Consider the following 23,858-nt stretch of genomic DNA (forward strand, 5'->3'; position numbering starts at 1 on the left):
TTTGAGAGTGGGATTGCTCCGCCTACAACACCGGCAAATGATTTTGAAATAAGACCGGCAATGATTACTTTGATAGAGAGGCGACAATTTAGTGGGGCCAAGCATGAAAGCCCACTAAACATCTCAAGGAGTTCGAGAAGTATTGCAATACTATCAAGGTGAACGGAATTTTCCACGAATTCATCCGCCTCAAGCTCTTTCCCTTTTCTCTCATAGGCCGTGCTTTGGAATGGCTAGATAAGGAGGTAAAGTCGAATTCTCTAAGGACATGGGACGAGGTCACTAAGGAATTTCTATCCCGTTTCTATCCTCAAAAGAAAACGGCGGAAGCTAGAGCTTTGATTCAAGGTTTCAAGCAAAAGCCAAATAAGAGCCTCTATGAAGCATGGGAGAGATACAAGGAGTATCAAAGAGAATGTCCTCATCACGGAATTCCAACTTATCAAATCATTCAAATTTTCTATGGAGGTCTTAGCCCTCAAGGAAAATCATGTTTAGATGGAGGAGTCGGAGGTCCTATCATGAACAAAACGAAAGAGGAAGTGGTGAACATAATTGAGGACGTAGTGAGGTACTATAGAGATTGGCAAGACGGAGAAAGAGAATCAACTAGCAACAGTAGCTCTTCGGTGTACTCGGTTGATCATCTAAATGCAATCAACAATCTATCCTCTCAAATGACAAACTTGGGGAAGGAGATGTCCGCTATCAAGGCAAAGTTGGAAAGCGCTACCTACCAAGTTTCAAGTCTTCCCTCCCAAACTAAGGGGAGAGGTATGTCTTCTAATTCTCAACTCCTTCCTTCTTCTAGTAACATGCCTAGTGGATGCTTGTTTTGTGATGATTGTGGGTCGTATAAGCATGATGTTTCTAGTTGCCCTCATGAATGTATGGATGTTTGTGATGATCAAGATGGAAATGTGAATGTGCATGTAAACTATGTGTCAAATAATCATGATTCTAGGTTTGAGAATCAAAGAGGTCAATGGAATAGGAATTACAACAATCATGGCAATTTTGACAACTATAACCAAGGTGGTGGTTATAGGAACCAAGGGAACCAAGGTTCTCGAGGTAACTATAACAATCAAGGTTATAGTAGCCAAAATCAAAACCAAAATTATGGTAATCAAAACCAAGGTTATGGGAATCATAATCAAGGTAGTGGTAACCATAATCAAGGTTATGGTCAAAATCAAAGTAGGGGTAATTGGAACAATCAAGGGAGAGGCAATTTTCAAAACAATGCTCAAAGAGGCCCTCCACCCGGATTTGCTCCAAAAGCCCAAAATGATAATTCCTATATTCAATCCTCTTCTTCTTCGCATAGAACAAATTTGGAAGAAATCATTGAAAATCAAACAAAGTTGTTAAACACTTACATGACCGTAAGTGATAAGAAATTTAATGAAATGATGACTCATAATAAGATGCTTGAAAACCAAATTTCTCAACTTGCTAATGCTTTGAAAGACCATGCTAGTCCTTCTTCTTTACCTTCCCAAGGCCTAAATCCTAAGAGACCGGTCAATGCTATTGTCACAAGGAGTGGTAAGGTCCTTGAGGAAAGTTTGCCTAGGATGGGTGAGACTAAAGAGGGCACAAAAGGGGCACTGGTTGAAGATGAGAGAAATGGTGCATCTTTGAGTGAGGTTGAGATTGAGAAACCTAGTGGGGTGAGAGTGGAGAAAGAGATTGTGAAACCTAAGCTTCCTTATCCCCAAAAATTTATGAGACACAAGTTAGATGAACAATTTGGAAGATTCATAGACATGCTTAAGCAACTTCACCTCTCTTTACCATTTACCGAAGTTGTCACCCAAATGCCCAACTACGCAAAATTCCTCAAGGACATTTTTGAGTGGTAGGAGAACATGTGATGGTGTAGAGACGGTGACCTTGACCGAGAATTGTAGTGCTTTTATAATGAACAAGATGCCACCTAAGCTAAAAGATCCCGAAAACTTTTCTATCCCTTGTGCCATTTATAAAATGCAAATTGAGAATGCCTTGTGTGACCTAGGAGCTAGTGTTAGCCTTATGCCATACTCGGTATACCAAAGACTTGAGCTAGGAGAACTCTTACCTACTAACATCACTTTGTAATTGGCCAATAGGTCAATTAAGTTCCCTAAGGGTAAGGTAGAGGATGTTCCTTTAAGGGTCGAAAATTTGTTATTCCGGTGGATTTTGTTATGCTTGAGATGGATGAAGATGCTAATATCCCCATCATTCTAGGGAGACCATTCCTTGCTACTTCGGGTGCTTTGATAGATGTAAAAAGTGCTAAAATTTCACTCAAAGTAGGGGATGAAGTGATAGAATTTGATTGGAATAATAGCATGAAATATCCAAGTTCTTCTCTAGAAAATTGCATGTTAATTGATTCTCTCGATCATGTTGTGTCTTCCATGCATGAGCAATTACTCATTTATAACGATGCTCTTGAGAATGTTTTGTTAAATAAGGAGAAGATAGGTACCCCAAACAAGGAGATGGGTTTGTATGAAGATTTTCTCAATGGAAGCTTTGAGGATGATGAAGAACAAATGTGTTTGAGCATTTCTAGCCAAGAAGTGTTGCAAGTGGCAACATCGAAGGAAGGTAAAGGTTCTCCAATGGTTGAGCTCAAACCTCTTCCATCACACCTTAGGTATGAGTTTTTGGGACCCAACTCCACTTTTCCCATGATTGTTAGCTCTTCTTTGAGTGAGCATCAAGCTCAATAGTTGTGTGGTGTTTTGAAAAAACACCGAAGTGCTTTGGATTATACCATTGATGACGTCAAAGGTATAAGCCCCGCTTTATGTACACATCACATAACTCTTGAGGATGGTGCTTTACCTTCTATTGAGAGGCAACGAAAGCTACACCCCCAAATGGGAGAGGTAGTGAAAAAGGAGATCACCAAACTTTTGGATGCGGGAATCATATTCCCCATTTCTAGTTCTAGGTGGGTTTCTCCCGTTCACGTTGTCCCAAAGAAGGGAGGTATGACCGTCGTTGAGAATGAGAAAGGTGAGCTCATTTCGACGAGGACGGTCACGGGATGGAGGATGTGTATAGACTATAGACGTCTAAACACATCAACAAAGAAAGATCATTTCCCCCTTCCTTTTATTGATCAAATGCTTGAAAGACTAACAAGGCACAAGTTCTATTGTTTTCTTGATGGTTATTCAGGATTTTTCCAAATCCCTATCCACCCGGATGACCAAGAGAAAACAACATTCACTTGTCCATATGGTACATTTGCTTATAGGAGAATTCCATTCGGCCTTTGCAATGCTCCCGCGACATTTCAAAGATGCATGATGAGTATATTTGGAGATATGTTGGAAGAGGAGATGGAGGTTTTTATGGACGACTTCTCCGTAGGAGGTGTTTCATTTGAGGCATGCCTTGAAAACCTTGAAAATTGTCTTGCAAGGTGTGAAAATGTGAACTTGATCTTGAATTGGGAAAAATGTCACTTCATGGTGGAGGAAGGCATAGTCCTTGGCCACAAGATCTCTCATAAGGGGATAGAGGTGGATAAAGCTAAAATCGAAGTCATTGAAAAGCTTCCACCTCCGATGAACGTTAAGGGAGTGAGATCTTTCTTAGGGCATGCCGGGTTTTATAGAAGATTCATCAAGGATTTCTCACTCATTGCAAAGCCCCTTAATAATCTTCTTCAAAAAGATGCCGACTTTGTGTTTGATGATAAGTGTTTGGAGGCATTCAATAAGTTGAAGAAAGCTCTAATCTCTACTCCTATTGTACAAGATCCAAGATGGGATTTACCCTTTGAGTTGATGTGTGATGCAAGCGATTCGGCAATAGGAGGTGTTTTGGGTCAAAGAGTGGAAAAGAAACTTCATGTGATCTATTATATGTCCAAGACTCTAAATGGAGCTCAACAGAATTACACTACAACGGAGAAGGAATTTTTGGCCATAGTTCATGCTTTTGAGAAGTTCCGTTGTTATCTATTGGGTTCCAAAACCATTGTCTTTACCGATCATGCGGCTCTCAAGTATCTTTTTGCTAAGAAAGAGTCCAAGCCAAGGTTGATTCGGTGGGTTCTTGAGCTCCAAACCTTTGACATTGAGATTAGGGATAAAAGAGGAGCGGAAAATGTTGTGGCGGACCATCTTTCTCATTTGGAAGATTCTCAAATTCAAGATGATGGTTCTCAAATTGAAGATAGAATGCTTGATGATTTCTTGTACGCTATTGAAGCAAGGGAACTCCCATGGTTTGCCGATTTAGTGAACTTTCTCGCATGTGGGGAGTTTCCTCCTTCTTTTTCTAAGAATCAAAGAAACAAGCTCAAGAGAGAGGCACGGGATTATGTGTGGGATGATCCCATCTTATACAAGCGTGGAGTCGATGGTTTACTTAGACGTTGTGTGCCAAACGAAGAAGTGCCTAGTGTCTTGAAAATGTGCCATTCGGATCCAAGCGGGGGCCATATGGGCGCCTCTAGGACCGCCACTAAGGTCCTTCAATGCGGATTATGGTGGCCACATCTCTTTAAGGATTCATGGGGCTTTGTCAAGACATGTGACCGATGTCAAAGAGTTGGAAACATCTCCAAGCGAAATGAAATGCCTCAACAACCCATACTTGAGTTGGAAATGTTTGATGTGTGGGGTATTGATTTTATAGGACCTTTCCCCTCATCTTTCGGAAATCAATATATTCTTATGGCGGTTGATTACGTGTCTAAGTGGGTTGAGGCCATTGCCTCCCCAACTAATGATCACAAGGTGGTTATGAAGCTGTTTAAGAAGATAATCTTTCCAAGATTTGGGGTTCCCAAGGCGGTGATAAGCGACAACGGTTCTCATTTTATTCACCATGCCTTTCAAAAGATGTTGAGAAAGCATGGAGTCCATCAAAGATTCGGCCTCCCATATCATCCTCAATCAAGCGGTCAAGTGGAAGTCTCTAATCGTCAAATCAAACTTATCCTTGAAAAGACGGTTGCGAGAAATCGAAAGGATTGGTCGGATAAGTTGGATGATGCTCTTTGGGCCTATCGAACGGCTTTTAAGACCCCCATAGGTACCACTCCATATCGCCTAGTCTACGGCAAGTCATGCCATCTCCCAGTTGAAATCGAACACCGTGCTTTGTGGGCAATCAAGAAGATAAACTTTGACTTGGCAAGTGCGGGGGAGAAAAGGTGGTTAGATCTTCATGAGTTAGAGGAGCTTCGGTTTGATTCTTATGATTGTGCTAGTGTGTATAAAGCTCGTTCCAAGGAAATCCATGACAAGCTTATTGAGAAGAAAGATTTTGTGTTGGTGATAAGGTTCTTCTCTACAATTCAAAAATGAAGTTGTTTCCTGAAAAACTCATGTCAAGATGGAGCGGTCCCTATTTGGTCAAGAATGTTTTCCCAAGTGGTGTTGTAGAGGTTTCAATGATGGATTCTTCTTCTCCATTTAAGGTCAATGGCCATCGTCTCAAGAAGTACTTCGATGGTGCTTTTGTTGGCCTTGTTCACTCATTGCTTTGCCGGCAACCACCTTAATTGGTGAAGAACGTCGAGCTATGACGTTAAACAAGCGCTACCCAGGAGGTAACTCGGTTTTCTAACCTTTTTCTCTTGATTTTACATTTTTCTTTATTTCTTTTATCTTTGAGATTTTTCTTATTTCTCTTTCTTTTTAATTGTTTTCTTGATTTTAGGTACCATGAGATTGATTCGGAGACAATTTCCAACAAATTTGGTGTTATTTCAAGCTTTCTCGAGGTTTGGTTAAGTTTAAGTGGAGTATTGTTGAGGTTTTATGCTCTCATGTTTGCACTTTTCAAGCTTTCAAATATCCCCTTATGCAAACACGAGAGTATATTCATGGCCGACATATTATTGCTTGGCGCATGCGCACCATAGGCTGCGCGCGCACCAAAGGGGTCAGAAATTTTTCCCTACTTTTGGAAAAATTGCAAGTTTTTAAACCATCCCCGTACCCACCTGGTGCGCACGCACCATAACCCTACGCGCGCACACCACAGGGGTCAGGGATTGGCCAAATTTTCCAGCTTAAACAGGCCCACCTGGTGCGCACGCACCCCTGCCTGCGCGCACGCACCAGGAGGGCAGGGATTTTTGCCCCCTGTCGCCAGCCAACGCAGGCCAGCCCACTGCGCTGGTGCGCACGCACCAGGCTCCTGCGCGCGCCCCCCCTTAAAACCCCAACGTTTCCACCTTATTTCCCCTTTCTCTCTCCCCGATTTCTTGCTTGTCTATCCTCTCATCAAACCCTATCATCCTTTCTAGCAATTACACCTCAATTTCCCCTCTTTTATTTTCATTTTAACACCAAATTACATCCAATTCATCACATTTTCGATTTTTAACAAAAAAATTCCAGACTTTCGAACCATAAATTCGAAAATTTTGGGTTATTTTCGAAATTTTGAGAATTTGTGTGAGGTTTGGAACTTATCTTTGGGTGTTCTATTTGTTCTTAAATCTTCATTTTGGGCAATTTACAAATAATTCAAGGCTACATTGAGGTATAATTTCTTATTTTCTAGTCATCTTCTTCCTCATTGTTCAAGCTTGAAACCTTGTTTTTGCTTTCGTGGTAGAACTCCATTGTTGGTCCCTTTAACTTGTAATTTGTGTTGAATGATATCATTGAGTGTTAAATTGAAGCTTTTTCATGATTAATTTGTATCATTTGCTTGATTCCTTGATTCACCATTGTTGGTCATTTTCTCTCTCATGGGTATTCTTTATAATGGTTTTATTACTTTGATAATTCAATGCTTGAGGTTATTTTGCTCAATTTAACTCATGGTTTGGTCTCTTATGTTCATTTTTGCCTTTAATCCATGCTTACTTGTTTCAAATTCGTGATTCTATATTAATGGCATTTTGTTCATATGTGGCTATATCATGACTTGGTCTTTTCCTTGTTTCTACTTTGAGATAATTGCTTTTGTGCTTGATTGGCCAAACCATCGGTGAGTAGACAGTAATATCACTGTCAAATGGCAGTGGAGAACTCCAAACCTGTAATGAGACTAACGTCGGCAGGAGTGACCGTCATTTCACCCAAGGGAAAGTGAAAGGTGTTGGTGGTGTCCCAAAAGAACTCCACCAAAGCTCGGACGACGAGGTTACCCTCATCATAGGAGTACATGGCCTAAGTAGCCCGAAAGAGGGGAGTCAACCCACAGGACTCCCACAATTGTCGCAACGCCTCGTCTCTGCTGAAATACGCTTTGTAGAGCGTACCGATGACGTTGTTGCCAGAACCACGACTACGAGTCCTCCCGCTGATGAGCCCACGTCGCACCCGCTTAGAAATATGGTGCTCAGGAGAAAAGAAAAGAGTGTGCTCATCCCACTCTGGAGGAGGTCCAAGTCTAGTAGAGGAGTCCTCACCCTCGCCGACAGGCTCGTCCTCCCGGCCTGTGTCCCTCGATTAAAAACCAGAGCCGCGTTGCCTAACCATGCTATATTATGCAAATAATAAAGATTAAGGTTCTATAGTATCTAAGGTTTGCCTAGCCGCATGATACTATGTTCGTAAAAAATGGAGTACGTAGTACTAAAACAGAGCACAAATTCAATTTAAGCATAATCAGCATTTTCAAGCAACCAAACAATTTCTTGCAATACTATGACAAATATTCTGACAAATTATACAAGAAGAACTAGTAAAAACACAAAGAACGGATCACATTGTTCTTCACGGCCTCAAGAGGTCCAACAATGGTGAATCGCTCATTTCTTCACCAAAATTGAGTCAAACAAGTCTCAAAACACTCCCAAGGCAATGCATAAGCATAATCAAGCAAGTTCAAAGCATAAAATTTGACAAAATAAGCAAATTAAGCGAGAACATGTTCGGATTTTCGGAAAATTCGTAAACAAAGAACGCATAATTCAGCAAAAACCGAGATGAGTTTGAATAAAACTTACATGGATCGGGAAAATAGATGAAATAAGCTTTGATTTGCAACAAGTTTGATCGAATTTGGTCGAGAATTGAGCGAGAACGAGAAAATTAAAGTTTTGCGCAAATGCGAAAAAACAGAATAGCAGCAGCGGAAAATGAAGAAGAAAGGGAGGGTATATAAAAAACCCGACCCTGTCACCAAACGACAAGTTTGTCGCGTGGCGACAAAGCCTGTCGCCTGGCGACAAGCGGAAATAGCGGCGACAAGAAGTTTCGGCTAGCGTTGGAGCGGCGCCAGAGTACAGGGCTCCATAATATGGTTATGAGAACCTCGTGCAGCGGTTTGGGTTCCTTGGTACACTAGTTAGCCCCTCTAAGCAACTTGACATGATTTAATGATCGTCTCGATTACGATTAAATCAAGTGATCGACCTGGTAAAAAGATCGTCTCACTTAGCTTAAAGCGCCTAAACATTGGCTCATCGCAAAGGCACCGACATACTGGTTCATAGATAGCAATGGCACCGACACACTGGTTCACAAGCAAGAAAAAGCGCCGACAGACTGGCATAGCGGAAGCAAAGTTCAAGCGAAATTTAAGGGATCAACAGGCATTGGTCTTCGGTGATATTCTTCGGAGTATTGTCGCAACAAATGAAGATAACTTCAGGCGAAGATATCTTCGACAGCGTTCCCTAGCTTGTGGAGGGTTGTCACAAACAACTGAAGATGGCTACAAGCAGAGTTATCTTCGATCGTGTTCCCTAGGATGTGGAAGATGGTCACAAGCAGCGGAGAATGACTACAAGAAGAGTCATCTTCGATGAAATAGGAGGCAGCTACAAGCAGAGCAGTCTTCAACAAAACACAACAAACCGGTTACTCTAGAGACGTGTGCTCGACGGTGCAAGATACACGTTTCTTAACTCTTTTATCTGTTTAACTAACGCTAGTTTGCAGGTATTGACGTTACAAGAATGATTTGGGATCGCAGAACGTTCCGAATCATTCTCCGTCCCTATCGATACTTTGACTTTTGTTTTCGAAACTTGCATTTCTCTAAACTCAGTCAAAGTGGGGGCTTCTGTAAACACCCATTTGTGTCTCCCCAAAACCAAACCCGGTGATGAATACCTTTTGCGTCGAACCATAATCGAATGAGGTGAAAGAGTGAAAGGTCAAGTGTTTCGGTTGGTTTTTATTAAAAATTCTTTCTTTTTGTTTTCGAAAACAACTCTATTTTATGAAAACAGCCAATTCGGTTTAGTTTGGTCTATGACAAGGGTCCAATAATAGGGTAGTTGGATGGGTCTTGCAAAGAGTCTTTCAACGATATATTATAAGCCCAATTCCGATGAGTAATGAGGAAGTTATGGCCAAAATACTAAACTGGGCCCGGTTTGATCTTTACATGCGGCCCAATGATCTAGGGGAGGGCCCAATGTTAATTATTATTCCTAGAGTTATTAGAATTAATTATAGTCTTCTAGAATTCTCTAGAAGGTTCTCTTTAGTCCTAATAGAATTAGAATTAATAATTATATTTTGATAAGTTTTATTTGGAATAAAATATTATTTTATGGAAAATATGATTTTGCAGCGACAGAGTGAAGTTTTATTCCTTATCAAATTCTACCTATTTCCGGACTGTTTTCTTATAAATAGGGTCCTAAATCTCCATTTTTATTCATTCACAATCATCATCCACATCCATTAATGATATTCTCTCAATTCTCTCTATGCTCTCATCTCTCTAGCTTTTTACAAACAAAATTCCGCATTCACGAGACCTAGACACACCTAGCCAAATTCGAAGTTGCCTTCGCCCTAGACGTGAAAGGTTATAATTTCTGAGGGTTTGGTCCCTAATCTTTATTTCAATTATTTAGTTTAATTTAATTGTTTGATTTATTATTTTCCTTGAAGTTACTAACGCGTGTATTTTGTTATTAGAAAGAGATACGAAGCATCAAAGTATGTAATCTTATTGCTCTATTCTTGTGGAAAGCATGTTTTTATTTGTTTAATTCCTAGCATCATGTTAGGATGTTATTATTGCTTTCTAGTATCATGTTTAGGCTGCTTCCTATGCTTTCTAATATCATATCAATATCATGTTAGTATCATGTTAGGATGTTATTATTGCTTTCTAGTATCATGTTAGGGCTAAAGCTTTGATTTTTAATGCTTAGTGACATGCTAGGATTTGTTATTAATCTTGTTAGTATCATGTTTTTATAATTATTATGATTTATGATTATTATGTTACTTGATATATATTATTGTTACTGCTTGATCACACCTTTTATGCATGTTTAAAGAGAATTTGTACTTGTAATCACGCTTAATAAGATAATTAATAATCTTGTTTAGGGCTAATATGATTATAATTCAAGTGATCGCCAATAATAGTTTTATTTGTGCATTAAATTCAGCCAACATAGATAAACAGGTTTAGGGTTAACCTATTGTTTGCATGCTAGTCAGAAAGAACACATGAATAGGAGAAGAATAAAGTAGAGGCCTATTTTATAGGGCGGGTTCAGTCTCTTTTAGGTTGGATATGTACCTTCATCCCCGAACCCTATTTGGTTCAAGACCTTTTGGAGTTGACGATCTCATGGATCGTTAAGGGGTGAAACCTTCCCTTGTGAACGGTTTACAAGTTCCTAAAACTTGTTGGCGACTCTTTTGATTTAGCTTCCTTCCCTTTGGACGCCACCATGCTTAAGTGTATGATCACAGTGGGGTTCAAGTTTGGGGTAATGCTTGAAATATTCCCTACAGAGAGAAAATTTACAGCAAGGCAATGAATCAAAACAAATCATAATTTCACCCCAATTTAAAATCCAAAATCCATAATGCAACTCAAAACCAATCCAACAAACATTCATCATAATCAATCACTCAAATCCATCCAGTTACCCAATTTCCCTAACAATTTTCAAGTAGAGCAAACTACAAGAGCATATAGAATTCAAGACTAGTGCTTATACACCCGACTCTCATTTATGTGGCGAGTAAAAGTTGTACTCGATCACTCTCCAACCAACCCCTTTAATGTGAACAATTCCCTCCCAAACTCACAACACTCGTGTGTTTAAAGAGATAAGCACTAAACCTAGATAGTCGACTGGAAATATATCAAGTCATCCTTCGCATTGAAAAACAACTACTTTCACATCCATACAATTCTATGCACAAATGTCGGAAGGTCTTTAAAGCTTGTAATGTAAGGGTTAGGTAAAGGGTAGGAAATATTGGGAAAATGTGAGAGTAAAGCCATGCTTAAGGGAGCAAAATCCTAATAAAACCAAGGCCAAAAATAAATAATGACCAAACATCTCCAACACAACTCAACTCCACAAAAATTCACCAAACAATCAAATTAATATCTCACAAAATTACCATCACTTACAACTTCTTTCTTGAGTGAATAAACAAACTTTGAATTATTTCTTTCTTTTTTTCAAACTTGAATTTTTTCTTTTCTTTTTGAATTCTTCTTCTTCTTTTTTTTTTCTTTTCTTTTTAAGCAACCTTCACATAGAACATTTGAACATTGAAATAATTTTTTTCTTTTGCTCTTTTTTTTCTTTTTATCTCACATTAGAATTTTCAACTTTGAAACACAAATTCTCATTTTTTTTCCAATCACAATATCAAAAGAACAAACACTCATCTTATTTTCCCACATTGTGCAATTATGTGCACACCACAACTCTCTCACCTCACTAACTAAAAGCTCCCTCAAGCCAAGCTTGGGACTAGTAACCAATGGAGCTTAAATAGGCTTGTAATGTGGCTAAATGAACAACAATAGGCACAAGCAACAACATGGGTAGCAAGAAGGGAACAAATGTATCTAATATCATCTGAAGGCTACCTAAAAGAATGAACGCCTTCGTCCTCCACATTGTGCATAATAGTGAATCGTAGAACATTACTCATAGTCGCAAACCAATACTCAAATTCATTGATATACTAGGAACTAACACACATACCTGACCAAATCAACTAGTCAAGCACTATATTCACAAGCATTGGGAAAAAATTGACGCATGCTAAGGCTCCAAGGCAATCAAACATCAAATCATGACCAACTAATCCACATGTTCATTATCAATAACCAAGAGTTTAAAATAATTTTTATCAAGGGGCACAGGGAAGCATGATTCATTTTTTCATTGGAACATATTTTTGCATTTTTTTGTTTTTTTTTTAAAGCAGTAAATCTAACCTAGAAAGCAATAAAAGAGAAAAGAGAGAGAGAGTAATACCATATATACAAAATCATCTCCCCCCAAGCCAAATCAAGCAATGTCCTCATTGTCTTGGGAGTGTAGCTACGAAAAGCTACTCCTTATCATCATCATCCTACTCAATCCGAGAATAACCGCTCCTACCTCCATGACTAGAGCCGGCTCCTCCGTGACCCGAACCACCTGTAAAATAGTTAGGATCCACATTCCCCCAAGCCCACCAAAAGGAACACTGGCCCCATAACCATGAACTGAAGAATAGTCCACATAACTACCAAAAGCACCGGGGGTCGAATATCCTCCTTGAGGATATTGAAATCAATCGGGAACTAGAGCCTCTGGGGGAATAGCCCTGTGGCGTGCATAGTCATCATACATGGGGTATAAGCCCCTCCCTAGGTTTCGTTCTACATACCCCACCCGTCTATCTAGAGAACCTACCCTAGAGTCAAGGTTTTGGACCAAACCCTCTACCCTTTCTTGGCCCATCTCAATCCTATTAAGTTGGCTCCTAAAAGCCGAGAAGTCATAAGGTGCATTAGGATCGATGTTGTAGTTAACGGAAGAGGTAGGGATGTCATGCATGTAAGGTTGGGGTGGTGGTTGGAAATGAGGTTGTGGTTGCGTGGAGATGGAGAATGGTGAGCCTCTTGTGCCTATCCTAAATCACCTAACTCGAAGGTATAGGTGGTCTTACCCTTATCAAACTTTGTCAAGTTGGGGTTAGGCAATTTAAAAGCCTGGTCTCTCCTACCCAACTCCCTATGGATTATCCACCACATTTCGTTAGGTTGAGTCACACTATGGGTAGGTTGGATCCAATTAAGACCTCCGAAGTAGATAAGGTCCATTAGGGTAGGGTCGTCTACTCTCCTATGGTCATTGGGTGTAAAACCCATCAATTTTACCGCAATGTGCGTGGTTAACCCACCAAAATAGATAGGAGTTCTAGCTCTAGAGGCCTCGGCCGCCCTATCACTACGTTGGAAGTGTTAGGCCATCCTAAGAGGGATGTTCAACTTCCCACACCTAGGGATCAAATACGAGGCCAATAATTCTAACTCATCCCTCCTAACATTGGCAGTTCATGCCTCCCAAAGATGGTGAGCCCAATAAATCATTGCCAAAATTTTGGCATGGGGTGGTGAATGATGGTCCCTTTGGCATGTTGGAGGTTTTCTAAAACCTCCCTTGTAAGAGCTAAGTAAACATCAGCACAAAAGTCTTGGGGTTGTTCCATAGGTTTGTCGGATTTCAAATCAAAAATTTTTCCAAAATCTTTTAAAGAAAGTCTCACATCATTGTTAAGCAATCGAAATTGAACATGATAAACAGTTGAACTTGACTTAATTAAATTAAAAGTAGAGATGAATTCTACAGTTAAATAGTCATATGTATCACAATGCAAGTTAAACAAACTACTCATGCCAATTCCCTTAAATAATTTTTCTACTTGTTTATCAAGTCCTAATCTAATCAAAGTTGGATCGTGAACAAAGCGAGTAGCTATTACCTACCTCAAAATGAGGTTGAGCATCCTAGTCTTTTGCTCATGGCTTGTGACCACCACCTCGCTCCACCCCGGAATTTGAAGTTTCAGGTCGACTGTTGGTGTTGATTGTTGCCTAGATTGTTCACCTCTTTGAATTCTTGACCTTTTGGAAGCCAATGGATTTGATTTCTTGACAAACCTGAGATTTTCTCTCTCTAGGGTTTCCTAAAAGTGTGAGAAAAACAAGTAAAAATGAGAGGGAGAATTTAGAGGAAGGTAAGAGGATTAAGAATATATGAAAATTTTTGAGTTTTGATGAGAGAATTGGAGAAGATCTTGGTTGGAAAGTGAGTTTGAAGGTTTGAAAATGGAGGTTAGAGAGAGAAAATGTAGGTGAAAAAGATGAAGGAATGAAGAGAGTGAAAAGAAAGGAGGAGAAAGGAGGTTGTAATAATTCCAGATAAAAGGCACGCCCGATCGGGCACTTCTTCGCCCGATCGGGTGAAATAAATGCTGCTTGAAACTTTCCTTTCGCGCTCGATCGGGCTAGCTTTGCCCGATCAGGTGCGAACTTGCCCTGTTTTTCTCTCGATCGCTTGCTTGGAATTTTTTTTGAGATCACTCGATTTTTCTCATTTTGCGCCCGATCAGGCGAAATACCCTTCAATTTCTTCCTCTGCTTGCGCTCCCGATCAGGCTAGCATCGCTCGATCGGGCGAAATTGCAGCCCAAAAGTCACACACTTGTGCGCCTGATTGGGCGATAAAGAGCCCGATTTTTTACTTTAGATGCGCGCCTGATCGGGCGAGATCCGCCTGATCGGGCTCCTACCCAGCTTGGAACATGCAATTTTTTCAACTTTTTTCTCTTTAAGTCTCCTTACTTGATAGCTCAAAACATGCACAAAATCACTTCAAAAAGGTAAAGTTGCGCTCTCCTCACCTCTCTAAAAAAAAGGAAAAACTAGTCTAGAAAGCATGAAATACGGGTTGCTTCCCGCAAAGCGCTGGTTTAAAAGGTCCAGCACGACCATTATACTTCGCTCTAAGATGAGGGTGGAGTTAGGTGGGTTTCCTCCACCACTCCAACAGTAGCTCCATCATGATATACCTTCAGTCGTTGACCATTTACCTTGAACTCTTCACCCTTTTCATTCACTAGCTCAAACGAACTGAATTTGTTCACCTTAGTGACAGTAAAGGGACCCGACCACCTAGACTTTAGTTTTCCAGAAAAAAGCTTTAATCTAGAATTAAAGAGAAGAACCTTATCAACCGGTGCAAACTCTCTTGGTAGGATCTTTTTGTCGTGCTACTTCTTGGTCTTCTCCTTGTAAATTCGTGCACTATCATACGCTGACAATCTAAACTCATCCAACTCATTGAGTTGGAGAAGTCTTTTCTCTCCCGCGACCTTAGAATCCATGTTCAACTCCTTGATTGCCCAAAAAGCCTTGTACTCCAATTCCACGAGAAGATGACATGCATTACCGTACACTATTCTATAAGGGGAGGTACCAATTGGTGTCTTGAATACGGTTCGATACGCCCAAAGTGTGTCATCTATCTTCATACTCCAATCCTTCCTTGACTTAGCCACCACTTTCTCTAGAATCGACATGATTTCTAGATTAGAGACCTCAACTTGACCGCTAGTTTGAGGATGATAACTAAGTCCGGTTCTATGATATACTCCATACTTCTTTAAAAGGCTGTCCAATTGTCTTTCATGGAAGTGAGTACCTCCATCACTAATGATAGCTCGTGGGACACCAAACACTACAAGAAAATAGCAAAATTGTGACGGAAAAATTCCATCGGAAACTATGCAAGATCCGTCGGAAAATTCCGAAATTTGTCTGAAATTAGGAAAAGTCTGACGGAAATTCCGTCGGAAAGTCATATTCTGACGGAATTTCCGACAGAAAATGTTCTGTCGGAATTCAGTTTGACCCAAACAGAAGTTTCGTCGCAATTTTCCGACGGAAAATTCCGTCGCAGATTATTTATTACAACGGAAAATATCCGTTAGAATTGATAATTTGCGACGGAATTTTCCGTCGAAAATTATAAAATATTCCGACGGAATTTTTCCATTGAGAAATTGTGAGGGAATATTCCGTCCGAACGTTATATAGTTTGTGACGGATTTTTCGGTCTGAAATGTGTCCTGTTTGCGACGGCAATAATCCGTCGGAAGTTGGTGCTAATCCGTCGGAAATCCTTGTTCATACAATTTCAGATTGTTTTTTTTTAAAATATATTGATGTAACACCTGAACACCTACGACAAGTTTTTGTTAAAAATAAGTTAATTAATGACCTAAGAAATTATATATATATATGAATTGTCCTAGTACAAAAGATAATCCGAACTAATTTAATGTCCATACTAAACAAAACCTATGGTAGAGTGAAGCTACGCTAAACAATCGCCGGGGTACCTTGGCCTGCTTTGCCACTACCCGGGTCGTCCTTAGGGTCTTGATGCTGAGGACGAATAGTGGAACATGTGTCGTTGTTGGTGAAACGACTCATAATCTCATCCATACTCTCCTTCTGTCTCCTCTCCATTTCGGCCATTTTGGCTTCAATTTGGCTTTGTATCTCGACTGCCATTTGAGTTTGGAGAGCTTGCACCCTATGCTCCATCTGATCTTGCATCTGAGAAATGATGGACGGCGTGTATTGCTGAGAAGAACGGGAAACTCGACCCATCCGGTTGCCATAGTACAGCTCTGGACTTTGGCTAAGTCCCTTCACACGGCCCTTCTTATTGCGCCCACCCACCGTCTCCCAGTACAACTCATTCGGACTCTTCCGAATCCCTTGACTCCTTGCTTCTTCTAGTAGGTCTCCTACAAAATATACATGATAAAAAAAAATTGTTAAAAAAAAAAAACTACCATAGACATCCAAATTCAACCAATTTCAGCCTATATGGCTTCTACCTTGCCCATTTTCTATGTTTTTAATCAAATTACCTCATTCTTTCTTCTAACATGCTTATAATACATAGTTTTAGGTGCCTATGTCTAAAATGCCGAAGTACTCTCCATCGTCCTCACTTGACACACACACACCATAATTCATCGTAGATTTGTGTTTTCCATAAGACTGTGTATGGAAATTAAAACCGTCGAAAAATATCTGGTTCCAAGTTCGAACACGCTTGAAAGGCTGCATAGACAATGCTCGGAACACATCAGAACTTGGTTTCTGTTCAACCACCTAAAACCGTTTCGAATACAAATGTCACAATTCTTGAATTGAAATTTAGTGTATTATCACAAGTTAATCGGTATGTAAGGTTAGAGTAGTATTATCACCTTGTGATGAAACCAATCAGGGAATTCACCTTCGCATTTCTCCATAACATCTTCTCTACGCAAATGAGTTCATGTATGAAGAACATAGTCCTCAAACTCCCTGGTAGATTAATGACACGAGGTTAATCATTATTTCAATTATTTTAATTATAAGGCATTTTGAAAACTTTCTCTTTAACATATTTACCTTTCGTATTCACCAAGAATGCCAGTGTTTCTTAAAACAAACAAATGAGCACATTCGAGTTCCTTGTCATCTAAAACCGATTTTTACCCACATTTGACACATGACCATTATCCACCATGAACAACTCTGGGATTTCATCATTGTCAATCGTGGAATCCACATCGGCATTCAGATTTCGACCTAGATCTCGTGTTTTTGAGTCAACTGAGGACTGATAGTAATTGGAGCAAAAGTTTTCTATCTCTTTAGTGAGATAAGCGTTGCATATGCAACCTTCAACTCGAGCCTTATTACCAATTTTTCATTTCAAGTGATTGAGGAACCTATAATTATATTAATATAGGTATAGATGTATAAGTAGGTCATGACAATGAATGGGATGTAAGAAAGAGTTAAGAAAAGGCCTTTGATTTACCTTTCAAAAGGATACATCCACCGATATTGAACGGGTCCACATAACTTGCCCTTATATGGTAAATGAATTGGTAAATGCTCCATTGAGTTGAAGAATGCAGGAGGGAAAACCTTCTCAAGCTTGCAAAGGATCTCAGTTATGTTTTTTTCCAATCGCTCCATGTCAATAACTGTAATTTTATAGAAACACAAATCGCGAAAGAATTGGCTTATCTCTATCATTGCATTCCATACATGGCTAGGGAGCAATTTTCTCAAACCATTAGGCAACAACCTCTCCATGAACACATAACATTCATGGCTTTTCATTTCGTGTAGCTTACATGCTTGCAAATCAACGCATCTGCTCAAATTGGAGGCGTAACCATCAAGAAATTGCAGTTGTTTAACCCATTCACACAAAACCTTTCTCTGAGCCTTGTCAAGAGCGAATGGAGCCTTTGGCATGAATTCTTTTCCTTTATCATCCTCTTGAAGATGAAGTTGCAGCCGTTTACAATATTTGGCAATGTCATTCCGAGCGGATGACATGTCACAAGATAGCTTTTTCACATCCATTATAGTGTGAATCAACTGGTCAAAGAAGTTCTTTTCAACGTGCATGACATCTAAGTTGTGACGAATAAGCAGATGTTTCCAATATGGAAGCTCCTAGAGAGTGCTTTGCTTGAACCACCCTTTTTTGCCTTTTTGAGACGTTGGAGTTCCTCGGGGCCATCTGTTGCCTTCGGAAGGTCTTTCACACATTCCCAAAGTTCCTCTCCTAACATGATGTGAGGTGGTGAACCTTTTTCAAATTTATTTTTACAAAATGCAGTTTTACTATTTCGAAAAGGGTGATCTGTCGGAAGGAACTGGCGATGGCAATCAAACCAAGAAACTTTACCACCGTGTTCAAGCCAAAATGCTTTGCTTTTCTCCATGCAATATGGAAAAGCCTTCTTACCAGCTGTGGTCCAACCAGACAACATACCATAAGCCGGGAAGTCACTAACGGTCCATAGGATGGCTGCTCGAAGATTAAAATTCTATTTTCTCGAAATATCGTAAGTATTTGTGCCAACTTCCCACAATTGTTTCAACTCGTCTATGAGCGGTTGCATGTAAACATCCAAGTTACCCTTAGAGTTTTTAGGACCAAAAATGAGTAACGAAAGGAACATGAACTGTCTTTTCATACACATTGACGGGGGCAAGTTATAAGGGGTCAAAATGACAGGCCAACAAGAATATTGTCCCCCAAACTAACCATGTAGAGCAAAGCCATCCGTACATAGGCCAAGTCGAACATTATGAGGTTCGGAGGCAAACTTAGGAAAGCAATTATCAAGGTGATTCCAAGCTTCACTATCGCTAGGGTGTGCCATTGTGCCTTGAACTCGAGGATTTTTCGCACGCCATGTCATTTCCTCCGAAATGTTTTTAGTTGCAAAAAGCCTTTGCAACCTAGGTGTGATAGGGAAATAAAATAGAACATTCAAAGGCACTAAGCTACCTTTGACGTCTTCTTATATCGGTCGTTGCCACATACCCTGCATGTAGATAACTAAGCATCATCCTTCCAAAACAACATACATCCTTTCGGGCATGCATGAATCTTTTCATGGGGCATCTCTAACCCCTTAAGAATTTTCTTCACCTCATAGAATGTCTCGGCCATATGGTTGTTGTTAGGAATCGCTTCATTAACCAAAGAAGCAAACCCATCAACACATCTGTGCGGAAAATTATACTCGCACTTTAGGCTAGTAATTCTAGAAACCATCTCTAACACAGACAATGAACTCCCTTCGTATAATGGTTGTTCAGAAGCCCTCAACAAATCAAGAAAAGGTTTAGCTTGTGCATTAAGCTCCTCCTCTGATGAAACACTAGCCTCTTCGGAATGCCCATGATCTTGAGATTGACCAAATGCATCCAAAACTATTTCACGATATTCATTTGACTGGTCTTTAAGAGTTCCAAGAAACCTTTCCCCATGACACATCCACTCATAGTAATTAGGTACAAAACCCTTCTTATACGAATGAAGTTGAACCGTTTCCGTATGCCAAAGCCGTTTGTTTTTACATTTAAAATATGGACACCTAACTTCATTTGGGTTGCTACTCTTGGGATGATCTTTGACATATTTAAGGAATTCTTCTACCCCTTTCACTAACTCTAGATTAATAGAATTCCCAACCTTCCTTACATACATCCTGCTATGTTCTCTTCATTTCATGATTACAACTTCTACACAACTCACGCATATGCTAATAATCACATTAGTCACAAAGCACACTATATATTCATTATCGATCAAAGTGTTATGGAAATGCAAATGAGATTTGAAATTATTTCCAAGGGTCCTTATCACTCCAACCTAACCCATCCTTGGACGTTTAATCTCACTAGTGAATGTATACCAGGTTTTCCATTCTATGGAAAATCCAGCAGCATTTTCCTACAGTTCTCCAAGTACACGATGTAGGCGATTAGAAACACCTATATATGTACCCAGAGAACATTGTAGAGAAATGACAAGAAAGGATATTCCTTACAATTAAAAAAAAGGAATACAATCACCACCTAAGTGAGAATAAATGTACAAGGACAGTCCCAACCGGGGACTATTCAAGATATACTCCTAATGTGTATGCCTTGAACGAGTATCTAGGCATATGATTGTGCAAATGATTTATTTAAAAATATATAAACTAAACTAACATACGTAATATTAAACAAATATATCATAATTAAACTTAACACAAAAGTAACATATCATAAAACCATAACATTAATATAAACCAAATCAAACCAAACCAAACTAAACTAACATATCATAATATTAAATCAAAATAACATAGATTATAGAAAATTAAACTAAAATAAGAAACATTATATTAAACTAAAAAAAACTAAACTATATTATACTAAACTAAAGTAATCTAACATACATCATATTAAACAAAACGAACCAAACCAAACTAACGTTTCATAATATTAAACTAATCTAACATACTTATATAAAACTAAACTAAGTTAAACCACATTATATTAAAATAAACTAAACTAAGCTACATTATATTAAACTAAAAAAAACTAAACTACATTATATTAAATAAAATAATCTAACATACATCATATTATACTAAACTAAAACAAACCAAACTAACGTTTCATTATATTAAACTAAACTAACATACTTATAAAAAACTATATTAAATTAAACCACATTATGTTAAAATAAACTAAACTAAACTACATTATATTAAATAAAGTAATCTAACATACATCATATTATACTAAACTAAAACAAACCAAACTAACATTTCATCATATTAAACTAAACTAACATACTTATAAAAAACTAAACTAAACTAAAGTATATTATATTAAAATAAACTAAACTAAACCACATTATATTATAATAAACTAAACTAAACTACACTATGTTAAACAAAACCAAACCAAAGTAACATACATACATTATATTAGGATTTGTAATGTGACTAACCTTTAGATCTGCACTTCTTTTTGATAATTAAACCACTTCATTGTACAAATCCTACAAAAAATTAAAAAAAACAAATTAAATAAATAATGGATTATTTTTAAACAAAATTAAATTGAAATAAAATAAATAAATAAAAGGGGGGGGGACTAAGAGGACTTACTGGAATTTTCAGCCGGCTACAATGGAGGTGCTTCAGTCACGGCGAGGAAAGGGAGAAGGCCGGAGGCTGCTTGTGGTGGTTAGGGTTACCCAATCAGATTTCAATTTTTCTTAAAAAATAAGAACACTAACCTAGCCGCGGCAGGGGCGTCGTCGGTAACTACCACCACCGTCAGGGAAGGATCGACGTGGCAGCCTTTTCCTCTTCCTCCTTCTTTTTCTCTTTCTCTTTCTCCTTCTATCTCTTCCTTTCACCCTTCTTTCTCTCTTCCGTTCTTGGCGGAGGGTGAGCGTCGCCGGCGTCAGGGAGGCTGGACGGCGTCAGGGAGCCTGGACGCGTCTTCTTTCTCTTTCTCCTTCTTTTTCTGTTTCACTCTCTTCCTTTCTTTCGCCCTTCTTTCTCCCGACATTCCCGGCACCGTTAGGGAACCACGTCGGCGCCGCTGTCTCTCTCTCTTTCTCTTTCTCTCTCTCTCTCTCTCTCTCCTTCTCTTTCTCTCTCCTTCCGTCGTTCTTTCCCCCTTTTTTTTAAGTCAAACTCTTTCACTTCGAAAGGGGTTTTTTTTCAAAAGTTTATATTTTCCGATGAAAAATTATTCCGTCGGAAGATTTTAATTCCGACGGAATAATTTTTCGTCGTAAAAATTCCGACGAAACTGTCATCAGAACACTAGAATTCCATCGCTATATTGCGACGAAACTAAATCCGTCGGAAATTTTGAAATTTGCGACAGAAATATTGGTCCGTCGCAAGATATCCGTCACTATATGGCCTATTTCTAGTAGTGAAACCTTGGAAATATGGTCTTCTTCAAAAGCTTCATGGTCACCTTGGCATCATTTGTTGGTGATGTAATGGCCTGACCCACTTGGACACATAATCAATGGCTGCGAGTATGTAACAATTCCCATTGGAAGATGGAAACGGTCCCATATAGTCAATACCCCAAACATGAAATATTTCAACTTCAAGGATCCTAGTTTGGGGCATCTCGTGCCTCCTCGAAATATTGTCGGTCCTCTGGCAAGAATCATAAGACATGATAAATAACACGCATCCTTGAACATAGTAGGCCAAAAGAAGCCTGACTCATTAAACTTGGCTACGGTTCTAGAAGGGCCATGATGCCCACCATATGGAGAGTTATGACAACGTTGTAAGATGTAATTCACTTCCCATTCGGGGACACACCTGCGAAGTAGTCCATCTGCACACTCACGAAACAAAAAAGGATCATCCCAAAAATAATATTTAACATCATGGAGAAACCTTTTCTTTTGTTGGTAAGACATATCCGGAGGTAGTATACCGCCTACCAAATAATTGGCATAATCGGCATACCAAGGTCCTTGTGACACAACTGCAAGGAGATTATCGTCAGGAAGAGAATCATCAATTGGTGTAGAGTCCTTACCTTCATCATACCTGATCCTAGACAAGTAATCTGCAACTACATTCTCTGCTCCTTTTTTGTCTCTGATTTCAATATCAAAGTCTTGGAGTGTGAGAACCCAATAAAGGAGTCTAGGTTTGGTCTCTGACTTAGCAATGAGATATTTTAATGCTGCATGATCAGTAAAAACAATAATTTTAGAACCAACCAAGTATGATATAAATTTCTCTAAGGCAAAAATCACAGCAAGAAACTCCTTTTCTGTAGTAGCATAATTGATTTGTGTCTCATCTAAAGTTTTACTAGCATAGTAGATAGCATGCAAAACTTTATTCCTCCTTTGGCCAAGCACGGCGCCTAATGCATAGTTACTAGCGTCACACATGATCTCGAATGGAAGATTTCAATCGGGAGCACATATGATAGGAGCCGAAATTAAGGCTTTCTTGATCCTGTTGAAAGACTCAAGACACTCATCAGTAAAATTAAAACGAACATCTTTAAGTAGAAGTTGGGTTAGTGGTTTTGCAATCTTAGAAAAATTCTTGATAAAACGGCGATAAAACCCCGCGTGACCAAGGAAACTCCTTACCCCTTTAACATTAACTAGTGGGGGTAATTGCTCAATCACCTCTACCTTTTCTTTGTCTACTTGTATACCTTAGTAAGAAACAATGTGACCCAATATTACACCTTATGTCACCATAAAGTGACACTTCTCCCAGTTTAAAACGAAATTGCATTCTTCACATATTTTCAAAACTTTAGTGAGGTTAGATAAACAATTATCAAATAAAGAACCATGGACACTACAATCATCCATAAAGACTTCCATAATAGACTATATGAACTCAGAAAAGATGCTCATCATACAACTCTAAAAAGTGGCAGGTGCATTACATAATCCAAAGGGCATCCTACGATAAGCAAAAGTACCATAAGGACAAGTAAATGTTGTTTTCTTCTGATCATCAAGGTGAATTGGGGTTTGAAAGAATCCCGAGTACCCATCCAAATAACAGAAAAATTTATGGTTAGCCAATCTTTCTAACATTTGATCAATAAATAGGAGGGGGAAGTGATCCTTTTTAGTGGCGGTGTTTAGTCTACGATAGTCAATGCACATCCGCCATCCTGTTACAGTTCTAGTGGGAATTAGTTCGTTTTTATCGTTTTGTACTACTTCATCCCACCCTTCTTTAGAACTACCTCTACAG

The 23,858-nt window shown here is 39.2% G+C and overlaps 1 protein-coding gene and 1 non-coding gene across 2 annotated transcripts; both read right to left on the minus strand.

Annotated features, from left to right (window-relative positions):
* Positions 1-327: 327 nt before the first annotated feature.
* LOC145583525 (small nucleolar RNA R71) lies at positions 328-433 on the minus strand. Its single transcript, XR_014100167.1, has one exon. It is a non-coding gene; the product is annotated as a small nucleolar RNA R71 (small nucleolar RNA).
* A 14,272-nt stretch (positions 434-14,705) lies between these two features.
* LOC145581054 (uncharacterized) lies at positions 14,706-15,281 on the minus strand. Its single transcript, XM_081638125.1, has 2 exons — positions 14,977-15,281; positions 14,706-14,874 (listed from the first exon to the last, which is right to left on the minus strand). The coding sequence occupies exons 1-2, from the start codon at positions 15,279-15,281 to the stop codon at positions 14,706-14,708; spliced, it is 474 nt and encodes a 157-aa protein (XP_081494251.1).
* Between the last annotated feature and the right edge of the window lie 8,577 nt (positions 15,282-23,858).

The sequence above is a fragment of the Chenopodium album genome, chromosome 15, assembly GCF_948465745.1.
Source record: "Chenopodium album chromosome 15, dcCheAlbu1.1, whole genome shotgun sequence".
Lineage (NCBI taxonomy): Eukaryota > Viridiplantae > Streptophyta > Magnoliopsida > Caryophyllales > Amaranthaceae > Chenopodium > Chenopodium album.

Coding starts and splice junctions, on each gene's coding strand:
- LOC145581054 (XM_081638125.1), bottom strand. CDS start 15,281: ATGTCGATTCTAGAGAAAGTGGTGGCTAAGTCAAGGAAGGATTGGAGT. Junction 14,875..14,976: donor TACAAGGAGAAGACCAAGAA/GTAGCACGACAA, acceptor ACTAAAGTCTAG/GTGGTCGGGTCCCTTTACTG.